Genomic DNA, 20,257 nt, shown 5'->3' on the forward strand with positions numbered 1-20,257 from the left:
GGAATTTAGAGATTGCATTTTAAAAAAGAAAGTTTGGAGTTCGAAGGAAGTCAAGAGAATCGAAAATAGAAATGTAAACATGATAAGAAACTAAAAATGAGATAAAAGTGAGTGGTTGTGGCATTAAATAATTTGGGTTAAAGAAAAATAATTCTTTTTTAACTTTTTCCAATTTAATGGACAAAAACAAAATTAAAAGATGGAAGAAAACATCAATAAATTAAAAATAAAGAGGTTTGATTAAAAAGGGAGTGACAAAAGAAAAGAGGATAGAGAGAGAGTTGAAGATTAAAAAGAAAGAGCCATGAGAGGATGAGATTTTGTAAGAAAAATAGAAAAAAGAAATATGAGTGTTTGTTTTACATAAATAAGTTATAAAAAAAAAACTAATAAGATGTGATGGTGCAACGGTTAATACATTGGTCTTCTATTACAAAGTTCTTGAGTTTGAATCTTGATAGCTGCATTTTGCAAAACTTAAATAATGAATCTTGATAGCTGCATTTTGCAAAATTTAAATAAAAAAAAAAGGAAAGTTGAAAATCAGAAACCACCGATTCAATCCGGTTCGGCGGTTTTCACGGTTCGATCAATTTTTGACCGATTTTCTGACAAAGTCAACAATGACATAGAACCGAACTGGTGCCATGGCCGGTTCGAAACATTGCCCATTTAGAAACGAGGCAGGGGCAGGGGATTCCCCCATCTTGTCATCTGTCAAAAAAATAATAAATAAATGTATGTATATAATTATATATAATATTTAATTTAATTAGTTACAAACTTATAATAATGATATTATTAGTTATATGTATTACATAATAAATTTTAGTGTATGTAATATAATTGATATTATCAATTATACTAATAATTATATATGTCTACTAATAGAAATTATTAATAGTTATACTAATTAGCTAATACATTTATACTAAATTTCTAATTACACTTAATACAATAACACTTTTTTTCTCAAAAAAAATACAATAATGAGTTAATAATTATATTTGTGTCAAAAGTAAAAACTTGACTACTTTACCTATATTTATTTCATGATGTTAGATTGTATTAAAATAACTCGTGTTTGACTATTTTTATGGATCTCAATTGTGAAATTATAATGAACAATAACTTGATAATATGTTGATATTTTAGTACTTAATTATTTGTTAAAATTTGACTATAAAAAAATTAAATGATAACTTTTTATTAACTCCGCGAGAAAAACAGCAAATAAATCAACACTTAAATCCTTGCTATCACTACTATTTTCATCAAACGACACAACTACTGAGAGGTGGGAGAAGTGGGGGGCGGGGGGTCCAAGGGGAATTAGTGGACAGCAGGCGGGAGAGGGGTTCTCGGCCTCAACCCTGCCCCGTTGCCAGCCCTACAAGAATTAGAAGTATATCTTGAGAAATCATACAGCAGGTACATTAGAGTAAAATTTGCATTAAATTGAAGTAAACTTTTCACTGTGCTTTTCCACAGTCATTAAAGGTAGTTCTAGCTATGTTATGTCTTGAGAAGTAAAAACGAAACTTTACCAGCAAAATGCAATCTGCACAACCATCTATGGTATATTCTAAATTGCCGAACAAAAGCAACAAAAAAGTCTTCCGCAATTTACACTTTGAACAGAACCGTTGACGCAGATTTGCCAATTTATCCTTCCCCATGCTATCATCCTATATTCAGATGTGGCTTCTTCGGCGAACAAAAGATTGAGCCAGGAGGTTTGGCACTACCGTAGCTGGACTCTGATTCATCATCATCACTGTTGATGTCAGTTGGTGTTACTCTGTTCTGGTAACCTCTGCGATGGAGAAGGCAGACATTGAAGTAGTAGCTTACCAGTGATTCCCTACTTCTGTTTGGAAAAGCTTTAACAATTTCATGCCAGAAACACTTGCCAAGAGACAAAGGGTTTGACTTCACTATATTATGGAACTTCTTCTCTTCTTCCTTTGTCCAAGAAAGTGCAACATCTTCACCCATATTGTCGAATTTCCATCGATAAAATGCAGGCCCCAACTCAAGTTTCACCCTCGTCCTCTTTTCAGAGACGTGGAACCTAACACATTCCAAGGAACCAGGAATTTGGCAACCACACGAATCTAGTCTTCCCTTTCCAATGCGTTCCCTTTCAATTAAGTTTCTATTTTGTTCTACTCTTACAAGTGGCCAATATTGGGTACCTAGCCACTTAGAATCGCTTTCACAAGCCTTCCCAGTCCATTCTGGAACATCTGCTTGAAATTGTGGCCCCAAAGGAATACGCTTTTTCCGATGACGACGACTCCCCACAAAATCAGCTTCTGAATCTGAAGAGGAATCAGACTGTGTGTCATTGAACTCCTCATCACTTTGAGTACCAGAAGAACACGACTCTGAGAAATTCCGGGCCCTTGACTTTTTTGAAGGATCTTTTGCAGAAAGTAGCCTCTGGCTGAATCTCTGTCTCTCAGAACCAACTTGATCATCATACAAGACTGGATGCATCTTTTGTTTCTTCTGCAAACACAAAAATCATCATCTGCTGCTCAACAATTTTAATCGCATATGCACAAAAGACGACAACAGGACATGACTATAAAAGGAAGAATTCAATTAAGTTGAAAAATTCATTTCAGCTATAAAATGTAACAGAGCTCGATCATATTAGTGGCAAGAAAAGGACAATTGGTCACATCTTGAGATCGTAAAATGGATGTATAAAGAAAACCTTAGGCAAAATTAAAATGGTATGTTTCTGCCATTATCCACAGCAGATTAGTGTCCTTCCTTTTGTGAAGTCTATAACAATGCAAATACATATTCCTTCAAACGAGTACAGATTACTGAACACAGAAGAGTCAAAAAGAGTCCAACTGAACTCAAACTTTTCCTCGTATAAGAAAACAAGGAGGTGAACTGAGTAATCATGAATAATGGTATAAGGAAAACTGAAGGCTGAGGCAGGTGATGTTTACTGCACTTCACTGTTGCTTTTCCCTAGTGTGAATGCCATTGTAATCACTTAGCAAAACAGAAGGCACGAGAAATGCCAAAAATGTTTGAGGTGAAAATATATATGCTGATTAAGAAGTAACTCATTTGACAATTTTGTCCTTCCAGTTCTAGATGAGGATAAATAGTGGAATTAAACTGCAAATCCTCAATTAGATTTTTCACCTAAAACCCACAACACTCTCAAGTAATATCTGATCGTCATACCTGCCTGGCAGCAACCCAATTCATACACAAGTGCAGTAAACATGATTCATGCTTGCTCAGTAGAAACCCACATCAAAATGCAGCAATCTATATATTATGGTAAGAGAAAGAGAGAAAGATAGAAGCTACTGCAAACAGCATGTGAAAAGATGTAACTCAAGAAAGGAATTAGCCTATAAGTCAAGCTATAACAGAGAAATAGGAATTAGCCATCACGAAATATTCAGGAGTGTACTTTGCTAAGTTAAGTTACACTGCTAGATTCTTGTTGACCTACGTTGTTAATATGATATTTATTTTGGGCGCATGCGTGATTGGATTAGGTGGGCTGAGTTGCACCAGAATTAGAAGTCTCATGATTCCCAGGACTCCTTCCAAAAACAGATATTACATGTTTGGTAAGATTCAGTAATTGACAAGAAGCATATTTATTTCACGAGACAAATAAGTGAATTCTGTAATCTAATACAACCTAATTATTAGTGATGAGAATGGCCAACAAACGTAGTGGGAGAGTTGTATTAGGAAAAAAATAACCTGAAACAATTTAGTATATCCACATTCCTAAGAACAGTTAGATAAAATTCTTTCCTAGTTAAGTGGAGTTTCATGGATCTTTTGGCAATAACTTACTCCAACAATTACTGTATGGTCCATGTATAAAGCTCCATAATACGACAGAAGTTAGTGTTGCAGGGGAATTACTCCAAAGCCAGTCTTGATATTTTTACGTTGAAGATGTGTTATAAGATAGGCCATTAAAGGCTGATGCCTCTGATTTTTGCTTTGATCAAAGAAAATACCTGCGGCCCTATTTAATGAACAGCTTATTAATCATGTTAACCCCAGACTTACATCAACAAAAAAGAGAGCCAAAATGAAGAACCATGTATAATATCTATGCAGCATAAGCTGACTGACAATGAAGAAAAATTCAAAACAAATTTCATTCAGACTTTCACCTTTTATGTTCATCTTGATACTTATATACACAAAGGATACAAAACTGTCAGTGTATACCTGCAAAATTGAATGTTGATCACTTGACTCGGAGTTCCTTTTTGACATCATTGCCTCTCGAACCAACAGAGCCTGTTTCCAGACCAAGTCATTTGCGTAATACTTCCACTTGGACTTATCTGGTAAGAACCCAATTGCCGGATCACAGGGATCCCTCGCAACCCTGTTAATCCATTTCAGCATGCTCAAGTAGCTCTCCCGCCTCCTCTTTCTCCTAACAAGATCTTCCTTCCTACTACTCGAATCCAATTGTGTATCACCATCCTCCATCCTTCTTTCTTCCCTAATGCCAACCTCAAAAAGATTATCAACACCATCAGGTTTTTCCTCTACATCAAAACTCACAAAACCACACTCGCCTCCATCATCAGCAGCACTAGTTTTGTCTCCATCCTCAGCATCTCCATTTAATTTGACGAGGCCTCCAACTTCATCAAGTCTAGCAAATTTTCCACCACTTTCAAAATCGAACTCCTTTTTCTTCAACTCCACACTCATAACTTCTCCATCTTTCTTCTTGTTATCTACAATCCCTGATAAAAACCCCTTCAAATCAGACTCCAAATCCATGAGCAACTCTTTTAAAATATCCAAACCACTCTCGTTCGCTCCTCTTTCTGAACTCTCACCTCTAACTACTCTCTGCAAAGATTTATCTAATGTATCCAAATACTTCACATAAACCAACTTCAAAGCCGAAGCTGAACTTGAATCAACTCCACATTCCAGAGCCACCGAACCCCATTGCCCAGTTTTTGAAACCTTCTCAAGTCCACCTCTATCTCTAACATTTAAGTAAACTTTAAACAAATCTACAGATTGCCCATTACCCAGCATTGGAGGCAATGGTCTAAAACACAGAATCCCAAAAGATTTTTTGAGAAAAACAGGCAAAAATTCATCGAATGAAGACTTAAGATTACCACTGGAACCTTTCTCTTCTTCTCGTTTTGCAGCAGTTGTACTAGCACTGACAGACCCTTTAGAAACAGGGCTGTTATGATCCAACCAGGAAGGCTGCTTCGCTTCTTCAACTTTCCGGTTAAATTTGAAGCTTTCTAGACCTGACCCATCAACTCTCTTCAACCACCCTGCCATTAATTTGTGAATTCAAGCCCTAAAAACAACTCATTACATTCATCCACAAAGCGAAGCCTATGCCAAAACAAAACAAACAAACCAAAAAAAAAAAAATGATGACAATAATAGTACTTCACACGGTGTATGATTGTGCAGTGTGTGTGTGAAATGAGTGTGCGCAAGTGTGTGAAGAAATGGGCGGGACAAATCCAAAGAAGGGTTTTGGAGCTTAAGCGAGGGAATCAATCAAGTGGGTTTGTAAGGAGAAATGGGTTTCTTTGGCGGGAAGTTTTTGATACATCAGATTATCTGGGGGAAAAATAAATTTTTTTCGGACCCCAAGAATTCGAGTGCCGCTCTCTCTCTCTCTAGAAAATGCCCAAGAGAGAGAAAGAGGGAAGAGGGGGAGACGGGGTCGGGGGGTCAGGGAAAGGAAATCAAAGCTTGGGTTTTTCTTTTTTTTTTTTTAAATTTTCCTTCCTAAGGTTTGAACAGAACCAGGCCCTTCCGTAGAAAACCCAAAAATAATTGCAAATAAAAAAAAGAATACAGATAATTATTCTGAGGGCTACTAGGGAAAGGGAAAAAAAAGAGGGGAAAAGAAGAGAAACGTACCAGTGTAAATTTGAGAGGATGGGATTTGGGATGTTGATTTCGATTTGTTTTTGTTTTGTTTTCCTGTGGAGAGGGTGTTAAGACCAAATATTTGGAGAAGGGGACCCTAAAGCCTAAAAGAACGACTTTTTTCCGCTCTCGAGACTTGAGAAATAAGAAGAGAGAATTGAGAGAGTTGTTATTGTCGATTTCTCTCGGACGGGTAAAGACTTGAAGAGTGACTCTAAAGAATGGACTTTTGTTTTCTCTCTTTTGATGCCTAATATTCTAGGAGATTTGTATCGGTAGTCCAAACCTAATTTTAGGGTGTTTCAACCCCAAAAAAAAAAACCCTAAAATTAATTTTAGGGTTTTTGTGGGGGTTAAAAGAAAGAAGAGAAAAGCAAAAAGAAAAGGATGGGGATGTTAAATTGAGAGTTGGGACTTTTGGGAGGTGGAATTTGGGATGGGAAGAGATAGATCTAGATTTGTAATGGAAGGGAGACAAAATATAATAAGGGGTCTACGATTTGTGTTTTCTAAGGATTGTGAAAGAAGACTTCAAAAAAGGATTGTCAAAAGAATGGAGAAAACACTTATTTATAGGTGAAACTTTTGGATTGGCTTACTATGGTTTGTTAGACTAAGGTACTGAGTTGGTGATGGGTTGAGTAGAAAGGATTTTGGGCAAACAAATTCTTATGGCTGGTCAATTGGCTTTGTCCTTGATGGATTAATGGGTCTTTTTCCCGAGTTAGTGCAACTATGACAATTTTATAAGTAGTACTAAAGACAAAATTTTTTAATGAAAGAAACAAGTTTTTTTTAAAAAAATAATTTTTTGGTAAGCATAAGTTTTTTTGTTCTTTTTTTTTTTAAGATCAAAAGAACATAGTGAGGTATTGGTAAAAGATGAAAAAGAGAGTAAGGTCTTACGGTGAATCTTTCATTGTGATTTCATATGAACAGCAAGAGAAAAATGTTAATGTCTTGAATCCAAATTAATGGTGTATATAGATTTTCACCAACAAGTACATGCTCCACCTTTTCAAAATGAGGTTATAAGTTGATTAAATTGTCAAACTTTTCAACTGTGTGAAGTTGAAGCCCCTTCGTATATTTCAGTCAATTGATTTGATTTGGACCTTTTTTTTTCTCCAGAAACGATAAGTGATTTTATTAATAGTGACTATATAAACTATACAACTGATTAAATTATCAAACTTTTCAATAGTGTAAAGTTGAAGCCCCTTCGTATATTTCAGTGAATTGCTTTGGTTTGGACCATTTTTTCCTCCGGAAAAGATAAGTGATTTTATTAATAATAATGAGTATAAACTATACAATTGGTGAGCAAAAGCTCAGAAAATATCTATACAGGTGCACCTTGTCACTAAGGATGAAGCCACTCATTATCAAAAGATATGCTTAATGTATGGTTACTAATATAATCAGTTCTATCTAACAAATTTGATTAGGATGGACAGAATAGAACATCTCTTTATGGATGTGTGATTGTGAAAGGAAGAGATACCCAGGATGAAGCTTTCAGTAGTTATTCCTTAACCCTAAAACTATATCTTGTTTTCCTTTAGATAGTTCATTCCTAATCATTGAGTGTATTTGAATAGGAGATTATTTGAAATAATTTTTTGAAAAAAATATTCTAGTACTTTTTTATATAATATATGTGAAATAAAAATGATGATTAAAAAATATGCTTATAATACAAGTAAATAAATTTGTGCAAATAATAAACTATCTAAACAACTATCAAAGTAGAAATATACACTATCTAAACAAAAATATTGGTGCCTCCTTTTAGCATCTTGTTCCATCTTTCCCTGTCCTTTTTCTCCGTCAATTCCCAACCAAATACCATGAGAGACCATTAGCTACTTTTGGTTTATGCTAGCATCTTCAAAATACATTAGCAATTTAGCACCACCACCAGTTCTGCTAACCCCGTTGGCCACTACTTTTACCTCTTTCTTTTTCGCTTCTTTTATGTTGCCTATATTGATATTAGTTTTATTTAAAATACACAGACACATTCAGCTATATATATATGTGTGTGTGTGTGCGCGCGTGTGTATTGTATATGTGCATGTTGTGTGCGTACATTTCTAGGTATTTTGTATGTATACACCTTTATGGAAGTGTGGTGTCTTTTTCTCAAAACATGAAGGACACATGCAAGCCCTAAACTTTTTTTTATATATATAAACAAAATAATTTCATTATAAAAAATAAGCATCCAACGAAAAAGATTTAAAACATGAAATTTGAAAAATCATCAAATTACCACTATGAAGCTACAAAATAATTTTTTAGCATCAGATGAATTTTTGCAACCTCAAATTGTGTCTTCAACGGCCAGATCAAATGCAAACTTGTTTTAGACCTCCCCTCCCCAAAATTAGATCTAACAATTTGGGATTAAAAATTTTCAACTATGAGAAAGTAGATCTAAAAAAATCTTAGATATAACATTAAAAAAATTACTAATAACTCTGAAAAATAAATTTAAGGATAGGAGAAACTCTCATTAGATAAAATTAGGAGAAAAGAAATCCTAACTTAAAAATTCAAGGACAAGGAAAAAAATCTCAAGAGCCTATAAGAGACTTCCATACAAACAAATAAGAAAAAAAGGACCATAGAGACAGATCTCCCGTAGAAAAACAAAAAGGAGTTATGCATAGAAGAAATTATGAAAGAAGGCAGAGAATAATTCTTATAAAGGAAATATTTACTCACATAGCTTTCTGATAATCTTTTACCTATAGACCCACACAAGCTTCGAACTTAATTAATTATTTTAATAGCTGTAAAACTAATTGTTAATAATCTTATTGTCAACCATAAGCTTCAATCTTTTTTAATTAATCTCATAAATTAACTTCATTTTTTCTTTGTCATGAAACTAAATAAAATTTATATTCAAAAGATTTTCTCAAATTTGAATTCATAATTCAGTTATACCTATGATAATTCCCTATTCTATGACTTATAAAACATCATAAACCTTCTATAAATTGATTATTCCCTAATGCAAATTAATTTTCTTAGTATCACTTTTGCTTGTTCAATAACTTTGTCTATTTCTTCAGTTACTTTAATGAATTTATATATTGTGGCATGTCGTGCAAATAATGTGATGTGAGAACATACCCATAAAAAAGATGGAAATAATCAAGGGACATGGAGAATATGGGAATAAAATTTCAAATTAGAAAAGAGGGAGAAATAACTTCAAGAAGAAAGAAATAGATGAAAAGAATCCTTCAATGAACAAGTAATTGATGATTATTGTCGGATAAATTATAAAGAAATAATATAACAAATTTTGATAAGAGTGGATGATGAGCATATACATAGACACACACATACACATATATACAAACATACATACATACATGCACACATATATAAGCAACAATATTGAGACTTTTGTATTAAAAGAATTTCCCTCAAACTAGACAACATAGTATAAAAATTAGCCAGCTAAGTGATATATAAAGGCAAGAAAATATTTAGATAAATTTGGTTTTTATGTCTATTGGTAAGCTAGTTGAAATCGCACAATTAGAGTGAGGTAAAATAAAATGCATAGGGTTTTTCAGAGGCCTTATTTGATGCTATTAGAAGGGCAAGTGCAGTTCAACTAGAGTGGCCTTTGTGAACATGAGAAGCAAAGCAAGATGTGCTTGGATGCTTAGTTTTTTGGCTAGTTTTTAATAGATAAAGTTTTTCTCAAATTTTATGTACAGTAATTCCAAAAAATTATAAAATTTTTAAAATACACACTTGTCTCTCTCTTCTATCACCACCTTCCTACCTCAACTTATCATCGTCGCCACCATTGTTGCCTCGCTATCGTCAGCTACCTTTCTTTTCTTTTTTTCTATCTCTATCTACCTTTCCTCCTTCTTCCCTTTCTCCTCCCCCTCTCATCCTTTCTTCTCCTCCCTCATCCTTCTTCCCCCTTCTCTCAACACTCTCTCTCCTCATCCTTCTCCTTCTCTTCCCCCCATCCCCTATGACCTCCGCCCTTTACTATCCAAATTTGGTCCAGATCACAGATTACAGATCAATATATGGACCAAATCCACTCGAATCTAGACCGATCTAGACCAATTCTGGATCAAGCAAGGGATGGCGCCGAGAATCTGAGAAGATGAGGAGAGAAAAATGGAGAGGTCGAAGGGAAGAAAGAGAGGGGGTGGGCGGGAGAAAGGGAAAGAAAGAGGAGTAAGAGGGAAAGAGAAAGAAAGAGGTAAACGAAGAAAGGAAGAAAAAAAATGGGAAGCAGCGGAAAGGGAATGAAAGAGTTGATAGAAAGAGTTTTTAGAATGTTTCGTTTTTAGTAGATTGATAGAAAAGAAAAACCCGGTTCGAATTCTTAAAATGGAAGAAAATAAAGTTGGAATGAATGAATAAATAAATAAGGTCTCGTAGCTTCAATTAATTATAGGAAAAGATAAAGCAACGAGCTTCTATTTTGAATTTAAATATTAAAAATATATTAGTACCCAGTAGGAGAGGTGTTGGCCAATAGCGTTGACTATGATTGGAGTAGGGATGATAGAAAAGAGGAAGAAGATAAGCGGAAAAAAAAAGGAAAAAAAATTAAAACGAAAAAGAAAAGAATTAAAAAGGTTTTTCAATTTCTCCAAAAAAAAAATTTAGAGTAAACTACACTACGCGAATAAAGAGTTTTATTACCAATCTCTTAAGTAACCTTCATTTGTTTTTCTTTCTTATAAAACTAAATAATGTATATCTTCGGAAGATTTTCTCAATTTTGAATTCATAGTTCAGATATCCTTATGATGATTCCCTTTTTAGTAACTTACAACTGATCATAAACTTTCAATGAATTGATTATCCCTTAATGTAAATTAATTATCTTAGTGTGGCTTTCTCTTCTTCGATAACTTGTCCATTTCTTCATTTATTTCAATGAATTTATATATCGTGGGGGTATTGTGCAAATAACGTGATATGAATACCGAAAAAGTTATAGGATAGGGTGGAAATATGAAGAATATGAGGATAAAATTTCATATTGGAGAAAGGAAGAAAAACAATTGCAAGGAGAAAGAAAGAAATGATGAGAATCCTTCCATCAACAAGTAATTCAAAATTATTGTTAGATAAATTATAAAAAAGCAATAAAACAAGTTCATAATAAGTGTGTATATACATATACATACATACATATATATATATATGCGCGTGTAAAAATATTGAGAGCCTTGTATTTAAAAAATTTTCCTCAAACTATACAACATAGTATAAAATTAGCCAGCAACGCAATACATAAAAGGCAAGAAAATATTTGAATAGATCTGGTTTGTAGGTCTACTTATAGACAATAAAATAACAGTTGAAACCATGTACTAGAGTGATGTAAGCTGGCGTTAAAGAAGGGATGATAGGCAAGGTTTATAAGTCTATTTGTTATGGGTGTAAACAAATCGATTCGATTCGAGTTTCAATTTATGAAACTGGAATTCGAGCTTGAGCTTGACGAGTTTAAATGTCGAGCTAAGTTCGAGCTTAAAAAATAAAAAATACTTATTTTATTTTTTTTAAAAAAATAATAATATTTTTTAAAAAATAAAATAATATTAGAAATATATGTAATTTTACTATTAAAATAATAAATAAATAAATAAATATGTAATCGATCTTGAGCCGACTCGCGAACTAACGAGTTTAATATTTTCGAGCTATCAAAAGGAAATTTGGAATTAGGGATGGCAATGGGAGCGGGTGACCGCGCGGGAGGCTAATGGGGCGGGGGGTGGGGCGGGGCCGGGGGGAAAAATTCCCCCCGCTTAGAAACGGGGCCGGGGGCGGGGGGCGGGGAGTGTACCCCCGCCCCGCCACCCGCTTTAAAAAAATAAATATATAAAATAAATATATGTATATAATTATATATATAATATATAATTTAATTAGTTACAAACTTATGATAATGATATTATTAGTTATATGTATTATATAATGTCTATTAGTATATATAATATAATTGATATTATTAATTATACTAATAATTATATATGTGTACTAATACAAATTATTAATTGGTTATACTAAATTTACTAATACATTTATACTAAATCTCTAATTACACTTAATACAATAACATTTTTTTCTTCAAAAAAAAAAAACACAAGCACAATAATGAATTAGTGATTGTATTTGTGCCAAAAGTGAAAACTTGACTACTTTAGTTTATTTATTTCATCATGTTGGATTGTATTCAAATAATCTTTGTTTGGTTGTTTTTATAAGTTTCAATTGTAAAATTACAATGAATAATAATTTGATAATGTGTTGATATTTTAGTACTTGATTATTTGTTAAAATTTAATCACAATAAAATTATATAACAAATTTTTATTAGTCCCGCGGGGGAAGCGGGGCGGGGCGGCGACGGGGCGGGGGAAGCGGAGGACGGGGGATGGGGCAGGAGCGGGGGGAGTTTGTAGGCAGCGGGGCGGGGGATGGGGGAGGGGTCCCCCGCCCCGTTGCCATCCCTATTTGGAATAGATGCAAAAAGACCTTTATACTGTTATTCTGATAATGATTCGGCAGATAATGGTGGATTCTAGAGGCAACAGAGATAGTGGAAACTTTTTCACTTTAGCTCATCCATTTCCTCGTCTGTTTTTCCTGCACTTTTTTCTAGTTTTTCTTTTCTTGGTTTTTTCTTGTGAATTTGGATGGAATTTAAGAGGTTAAACTTGAGATTTGGAGGACTTTTGGAGATTGGTTTTAAGAGAAATGTTGAAAAATGAAGATGTGGCCATGGATTTTTATGACTGCATTTTACGAGAAGATGCAAAATGGAAGTTGAGGTCTCTAGTTCAGATGATTAGGTGATTAAGGCTTTGATGATGAAGTTGGTAATGATTCTAAATGATAAAGAAAATATATAAGAACTAAATTTGCAGAAAAAAATCAGTAGACCAAAAGGCCCTTTGCTTATTGTCCAGTGTGCAAGGTGTTGTTTGTGTTAAACATAACGATTCAAATTGACGAAAAGACTCTAATATACATTTTAATTCGTTGGACAGGTAAAATTGTTCAATAATAATTGGGTTAACAACATAAAAACCCCCTGTGGTATAACTATTATCCAGAAAAGCCCCTTGTGGTTTCATATCATACGCGTCGGTACCCTATGGTTTGAATTATTCTGAAAAATCGACGGAAATCGTTATAACAGACGGAGCTGAGTGAAAAGACAAAAATACCCTAATGATATAAGTGAAAATTGCAGAAGTAATTTTGGGCAAGGGCACGGGCCAGGCGGTCGGTAGTGTCTTGACCTGAGACTCCACCATTGTGGACCTAACAAAGCAAGGTTATCAAGATTGAGCTCTTCGGTCCAAGAAGCGTGGCGATGGGGGAGGAGGTGGTTTTTCGAAGGAACTTCTCGGCGATGGCAGCAGCTGCTGCGGCGGTGACGGAGGAGGATGAGGATGAGGAAGAGTCTGATACGTCGAGTGCTGCCGCGGTTGGACTGGGGTCGGGTGGGATGAGGAGGAAAAAGAGGAGGAGGGCCGCGGTGAAGGTGGCAGTAAAAGGGTATAGGAAGTTGGCGGATACGACAGGGGGATTTGCGGACATATATGAGAGAGTAGAGGAGGCGAAACAGAGGCAAATGGTTGAGTTGGAGAAGCAGAGAATGCAGTTTGCCAAGGATTTGGAGATTCAAAGGATGAAGCTTTTTATGGAATCCCAGGTCCAGCTCGAAAAGCTTAAGCGATCTAAGCGCAATTCACTATCTGGTGGTAAGTTTATCTGTGCATTTGCATATTGTCTCGAGTAATGCTGGCAATGTTACATGACTAGTTTCAGCCTAGAGTTTCTTGGGTTTCTTGACGAGCCTCTCCTCCACCTCTTCTCTCCAGTTGTAAGTGGGCTTGCTCTCTCTCCTCTCGTTCCTCAGTTGCCTTCTCTCCCTGGCCGTTAGTTGCTTTTCATTCATGAACTCTACAGTCGTCGAGATCGTGAAAGAAATAATGGGACTTCGGAGCTTATTGAAGGCTTTGGAGTAATGGGTGGACGGGGAAAGAAAGAGAGGACAAGGACTCCATGTAAGAAGCCTTCGCTGCAGCTCTATCATCCCTATTAGTATCTCGTTATTCAATCTGATTTTGATCTGGTTTTGTTTTCTTGGCACAAATGGCTTGTGTTTCTGCTATTTTGGTGTTTGTTTGGTTTTGGATTAACTAGCAATTTGGTAGATGAAAGGTAAAATAGACATATCAGGTGAAAGTTTGTAATAAAAATCAATTTTCCCAAGAAACACGCGCCTTTCCAGTGCGTTTAATACAAACGCCGTACATTTGACGATTTTCGTCGACTTTTCAGAATAATTCAAACCATGGGATACCGACATAAATGATATGAAACCACAGAGGACTTTTCTGTATGATGGCTATACCACAGAGGGCTTTTATTTTGTTAACTCATAATAATTGGAAGGTCAAAAATTAAATTTTGTCATAATTTGAGAACCACTAGGCATTTTGCCCTTAATTTTTTTCAACCACTTGTGGCTTGCTTGGCAAATGAAAAATTTGTCACATTTGAGAAAAACAATTTCTTTTAATTTTTTAAAAAAATACCCAACAAATATACATGTAAAAAAAAAACCCCCACTACCCTTCACCCCCATTCTTCACCACATTTATCCCTCAGGACTGCTTACAATCTCTTCTGTTATTCTTCTCTTCTAGCCACTCTATCATGCATCTCTCTTCCCATTTTCTTTTCATCCTTTCACCACTTTCTTCTGCATTCCAAATTGGGCGGTGACAAGTCTAGACTAGATCAGCCACCACCTCTCCCTTCTTTCATTTTTCCTTTCTCTTCTTCCTTTTTCACTATCCCTTCTCCCCCACTCTCGATATGGACTAGAAAAGGGATGAGCAGTAGCAGGGAAGAAGGGGAGGGAGGGAGGAGAATGTAGTGATAGGATAGAAATAAGAGTAAGAAAGGAGATAATAGGTGGCAGATGGGGAGGTGGTGTGTGCTAACGTGGTGATGATCGATGGCAAGGATGGATAGTGTATGGAGGGTAAAGGAGTTTTATAACCATCTTCCAGACACTCTAAAAGAAAAAAAATTATTAAAATTCTACGCTAAATTACAGTAAAATTTTAGACAAATATTCAAAAAAAAATCCGTTTGTCAAGCAAAGCCTACATTGCTAGGTGTCAAAAAGAAGAAAAGTATGGGATCAATACAACTAATTTACAACTCAACAATTTCGCCTTTGGAGTAGGGTTACGTTCGAAAGGTCATTTCCCCGTATAGGTAATTCAACCACTTGAAGAATTTTGATGTGCGGTGTTGAAGAAATGAGGGGACCAAGAGTTAAAACTTATGAAGAATGAGGAATGAAATTGCAATTTTTGCAGTTTGCATTTTCCATCTACACTTGAGAATCGGAATTGGGACGTAAACTTTACATATTGCAGTACAGGCTGTATGTATCAAGGATCACGTAGCAATACGTTCAATCCCAGCTCTACTCAAGCAAAGACGAAAAGGATTTGTCACCTGGATTCACATTCTTCAACTATCCCGCCCCACTTTCGCATCCGTTCTGATGCATGTGCTACCTGCGTTTCAATTTTCAAGTAAAAAAAAAGTTAGAAATGAGAATAGTTAATGTTATGTTGAATATATTTATTCAGATTATAGTATCATTAGAAGGCTGGAAAATCGTAATTACCTCTTCATTCCAATCAGTTTTCCACACAACAAAGCAAAGGACTAAAGTTTGTAAAAAAGTTCCAAAAATCATTCCCATCCATATTCCCTGAAACAAACAATCTGTAATTGAATTTTGTGGAGTTTAAATGATGAAGAACAAGGATAGCAAAATTTCATCAAACTAGTAATACGTCACGTGATTTGCACGTGGATATATTTGTACAACATATATTTTCTCAAGCTATTTTATTTGCAAAATTTTATTGATGACATGATATTAACTAAAAATCTGTGACATACGACAATAAGCAATTGCAAGTCATACATGATATTTGTTGCATTAAAGAGAAAACTAAATGTTTATTATGCATTCCGTCATTACAAAAGCTTTAAAGATACAAGTTATTATATCTAAGTTGAGTATCTACAATTTTCTTAAATAGAATGAGTTGGAAGTCATGGCTTCTAAAATTAATGTAAGAATTCAAGAATCTCTCAAGTCTAAACTTATACATTTCTATTAAAAAAAAACTTTGATGAGGCTAAAATAATACCTTAAGATTCTTCAAGACCACTCTCTAGTAAGTTGAAGTTTTGAACCCAAACCTCCATTTGATTCACCAGCAAAATTAATTTCCAATTCCAATCCAACAATATCTAACGTCTTCATAATTAAGCCTTCTTTTTCATGCACCTTGGAATATATATATATATTTATAGCTTTATTCTTCAATAAATCTTGATTTAGGCCATTTCATAGGACATGAGTGGTTCAATCAGTTATTAATACCTACCTATTTATTGCTCTCTTTTCTCATTACAGGAACGGTTGCTTAAGGAGTTTTAGAATATGATGCAGTTAAAAATAAATATAGAATATGATGCAGTATCGTAAACTTAATCATCAACTTAATCTTCTGTCTTTTCATCAGCCGTGGATGACTTTTTCTCTTCTCATTGTTCGCTATTTTTTTCTAGACTAATATGTATGACATGAAGCAAATAGAGATAAAGAAAACTAAAACCATAACAATGCTTACACTGAAACAAACCTAGACACGTGGTATTTCTACAATGGTAATAGATGGATAGATAGATAAGAATTATTCTTTAATTGGAGGATTTATTTTCATTCTTAGCAATAATAACAATTCCACACAAAAATGAAATTTACAATGCATCTCCTTCAATTTTTTGTTTTTTTTTTTTGTTTTGGGTTGCATTTTCTTTCGACAACTGTCTTATACAGTTATGTTTTTGCATCATAGCTTTGATAACTCCTATAAACATGGAATGATACTAATGAGTAAAAGAGAGTACAAAATCCTTAACCTGTTGATGAAGTACTTCTTGCATTTAAAGCATAATATATCCTTACCTGAACTCCTAATTTTGCGTTGTAACCTAGAAGATATCCAAGAGGAAGACCAATAACATAATAACAAGACATATTAATATAGGCCACCAGTCCTTGCCATCCTCCACCAACAGCCACACCTGCAAACCAATAACTCTTATTTTCCTGTTTTGGGCTTTTTAACATATTAAAAAAAAGATTAATCTTTCATAAACTGACAGTGTACTGTCAGCGTTGGATGAATAACAAATGTGCAAAATTTGAATTTTTAATTCAACTTTTGTGCATATGTCATAGATCCAACGGTGATAGTGTACACACTGTCAGTGTATATAAAATTTACTCTTAAAAAAATAGTGGAAAGATAATACTATTAGTGTCATTTATGCCATTCTTGGCACCTGATATTACTGGCTGGACACTATTAAGCACAAGGGTTACACTGAGAAGGTACGCCAAATCTGCAACAGCTTTCTGCATTTTCTCACTGCTGGTGAATAGAATAGCAAAATGGTTCTTGGCTACCATTATAGCCACCATGCAGAGGATCCCAATAAGTAGAGATTGAGCTACAGTTACATAGACTGAATATTTAGCTCCCCTTGGATGTCCAGATCCTAGCTCGTTCGAAACACGAACACTGCAAATTTGTGAAGACATAGATGTGTTTTATATATGAATGCTAAAGTGTAATGATTCCTAAGACAACGCCAAGAACTTTTTACTGTGTTGGTAATTAGTTGCAATTGTACCATTTAAGCCCAAAGCTTACCTTTTACCTGTTACAACTTTTTTTTAATAGTAATTACTAGCTTGACAATCTCACAAGGCAAAAGAATCAACCTAAAGTTGGTTAAGACGTAAGAGAGGAAAAAGAGAATTGAGTTATTAGCTGTTTTTTAAAAAATAATAATAAATTACCTAATTGCTGCATTAATTCCAATGAATAGCATTCCTTCCCAACCATTCACGTTCATGCTGAATAAACACATAATGACTAGTCAGGAGAATTCGTATAAGAGTAAAATTATGAATGTAGAGAAAAAGCTGCGGCAATTTGATCAAGTACCAAATAGATAGGGAGCCAACTGCTAGAATAGGGTCTCCAAGGTGTCCCGTGAGAACAATAATGCTCATAAAATACCAAATTTCTAGGCAAAGCATCACTGCTGAGGCTACAGAAAGCTTTACGAAAGACCAAATCTCCTTGAAAGCTAACCAAGAAAGTCCCTTCCATGCATCTTGGCACCAACCTACAATATATACAACCTGAGCCAAAGAAATTATCCAGCCAGAAACGTCATAAGCTGCAGCTGCACCAGCCGTGCCCCATTTGAATACGCTAATGAAGAGATAAAGAGCCCCAATGTGTATGATGAGGGCGACACAGCCAACCCACGCTAGAATCCCAACCTTACTCTGTGCTTGTAAGAACTTCTGGGTGGAAAAATTGATGGCTAGGGAAAACATCTGAGGAATAATTTGCATGGAAAATGTTCCAGCCATATCTGCAATATCATCTCTTTGGCCTAGGAGCTTTAAGATAGGTGTTGAATAAATGTAAAGTGGCATCAAGCTGAAACAGGCACCTATTAGGATTATCCAAGACCTTTGCATGTATATCCCAAGCATTTCTACTTGGCCAGCCCCAAATGCATGCCCGCATAGTGTTTCCAGTGCACTGCTCATCCCAAACTGTAGATTTATTTAAAGATGAAAACCTGAGTAACTTGGCTTTTGTCTACCATAAAACGTCACTTTTCTCTCTCTCTCTCTTTCCGTTTTATCTTGAGAAGGGGGGACTTTGGTCGACTTTCATCAACATCAGTTCCCACCACCCTACTTAATGCATACTATATGCAGGTTCATACTGTGTTTTTACCTGTTGTAAAGACCATTCTATCTGAAATATAGAATTAGTACAATCTTCGATAAATCCTATGGAGGTCTAAGTGGGAAGAAGAGAGGGAATCCTCTATAATGCTGGGATTTTTTTTCCCTTCCTATTATGGGCTTGATCTTCTTTGCTTGAAATAGCTAATTCTAAATTCTCGAAGCTGAAAGCTATTATTCGGGCGTTCTGTTTTTAGTTTATCTCTACTTCTAACATACTAAAGTTGATCTGCAGAAAAATCTGTCAAGGTGCACGTATTAGGCTTTAATTTTCAAATCTTTTAAGAAAAAATCTCCTTCCATTTGTTGAATGGCTTCTTCAAGAATCAATCAAGTAATGGCAAAAAGATTGAAGAATACACAAATTCCCCATATCCTCCAAAATATCGATAAAAACTCTCTTTTATCTTAGTAAATACGTCAAAAATATATCAAAAAAAGAAAATTTACATCGAGTGCTAAAAATATATGTAATTGAGAAGTCAAGGATTCAGAGGAACCTAACCAAGAAACCGAATGAGAGGTTGGCAATAACTGACAAAGAGATTGCGATTGCAGAGAGCTCCACATCCCCAATATGCCCAACAAAAATATTAGTGAATGAATTTATTCCATAGTTACAGAGAATGTTGAAAACAATTGGACCAGCTATAGACCAAAGTTTCAAAGATTCAACATAACATATATTCATTGCATCCTCAAATCCACGAACTGGAGGATAATCTCCTTCTGCCTCACCATTAACTAACACGGCGGAGGGGGCCTCATGGAGAACAACCTCTTGGGAGGAGGGACCCTTAGGGAGTATTGGTGACTCGATATCCAATACATGCATGGACTTGGGTGATGATTCTTCAGAGGGTAAGCCATTGCTGCCCTCTTCTTTAGCATTCTGTTTATGTTTCTCAATCTTTGCACTTTCTAAAAGACCTACAGATTTTCGTGGAAGAATACGAATATAACGTTGAAAATATGAAGAATTTTGTTGTTCTTTCCTGTTCTTTCACCGGACAAAGCTTTGTTATGCATTTCTTGGAAGTCTCTGTCATACTCCCTAGCTATTAAGTAGGCCATTTTGACAAGTGGCATTTTTGTTTACAAGAATTTTGCAAATTTCACGGTTCTAAATCGAGCCTCACTTGCATAATTGGATAAAATAAAAATAGGGGATAATTTCAGAAACCTCCCCTGAGGTTTTCGACAATTTCACTCGACTCCCTTGAGGTTTACATAATTACAGAGATCTTCCTTATTGTGATAAAAAGACAATAATGCCCTTTATTAATTGTCAACTCAATGAAAAATTCTATCAAATATTAAAACTCTCTCATCAATTATTAACCAATAATTCAA

At 35.0% G+C, this 20,257-nt stretch overlaps 2 protein-coding genes across 4 annotated transcripts; both read right to left on the minus strand.

Annotated features, from left to right (window-relative positions):
* Nucleotides 1–1,436: 1,436 nt before the first annotated feature.
* On the minus strand, nt 1,437–6,464 carry LOC113733204 (AT-rich interactive domain-containing protein 1-like). Of its 3 annotated transcripts, none has more exons than XM_072081179.1 (3): nt 5,932–6,464; nt 4,237–5,327; nt 1,437–2,514 (listed from the first exon to the last, which is right to left on the minus strand). In XM_072081179.1, the coding sequence occupies exons 2-3, from the start codon at nt 5,071–5,073 to the stop codon at nt 1,684–1,686; spliced, it is 1,668 nt and encodes a 555-aa protein (XP_071937280.1). In that variant the 5' UTR covers nt 5,074–5,327; nt 5,932–6,464; the 3' UTR covers nt 1,437–1,683. The 3 variants fall into 3 exon arrangements, with proteins under 3 accessions (XP_071937280.1, XP_071937279.1, XP_071937278.1); XM_072081178.1 differs by having other exon boundaries at nt 4,237–5,353; XM_072081177.1 differs by lacking the exon at nt 5,932–6,464 and having other exon boundaries at nt 4,237–5,893.
* Nucleotides 6,465–15,383: 8,919 nt separating this feature from the next.
* On the minus strand, nt 15,384–19,978 carry LOC113724705 (protein DETOXIFICATION 35-like). Its single transcript, XM_027247581.2, has 8 exons — nt 19,912–19,978; nt 19,410–19,834; nt 18,081–18,706; nt 17,933–17,989; nt 17,413–17,651; nt 17,033–17,151; nt 15,674–15,760; nt 15,384–15,560 (listed from the first exon to the last, which is right to left on the minus strand). The coding sequence occupies exons 1-8, from the start codon at nt 19,976–19,978 to the stop codon at nt 15,495–15,497; spliced, it is 1,686 nt and encodes a 561-aa protein (XP_027103382.2). The 3' UTR covers nt 15,384–15,494.
* Nucleotides 19,979–20,257: the final 279 nt, after the last annotated feature.

The sequence above is a fragment of the Coffea arabica genome, chromosome 2e, assembly GCF_036785885.1.
Source record: "Coffea arabica cultivar ET-39 chromosome 2e, Coffea Arabica ET-39 HiFi, whole genome shotgun sequence".
NCBI lineage: Eukaryota > Viridiplantae > Streptophyta > Magnoliopsida > Gentianales > Rubiaceae > Coffea > Coffea arabica.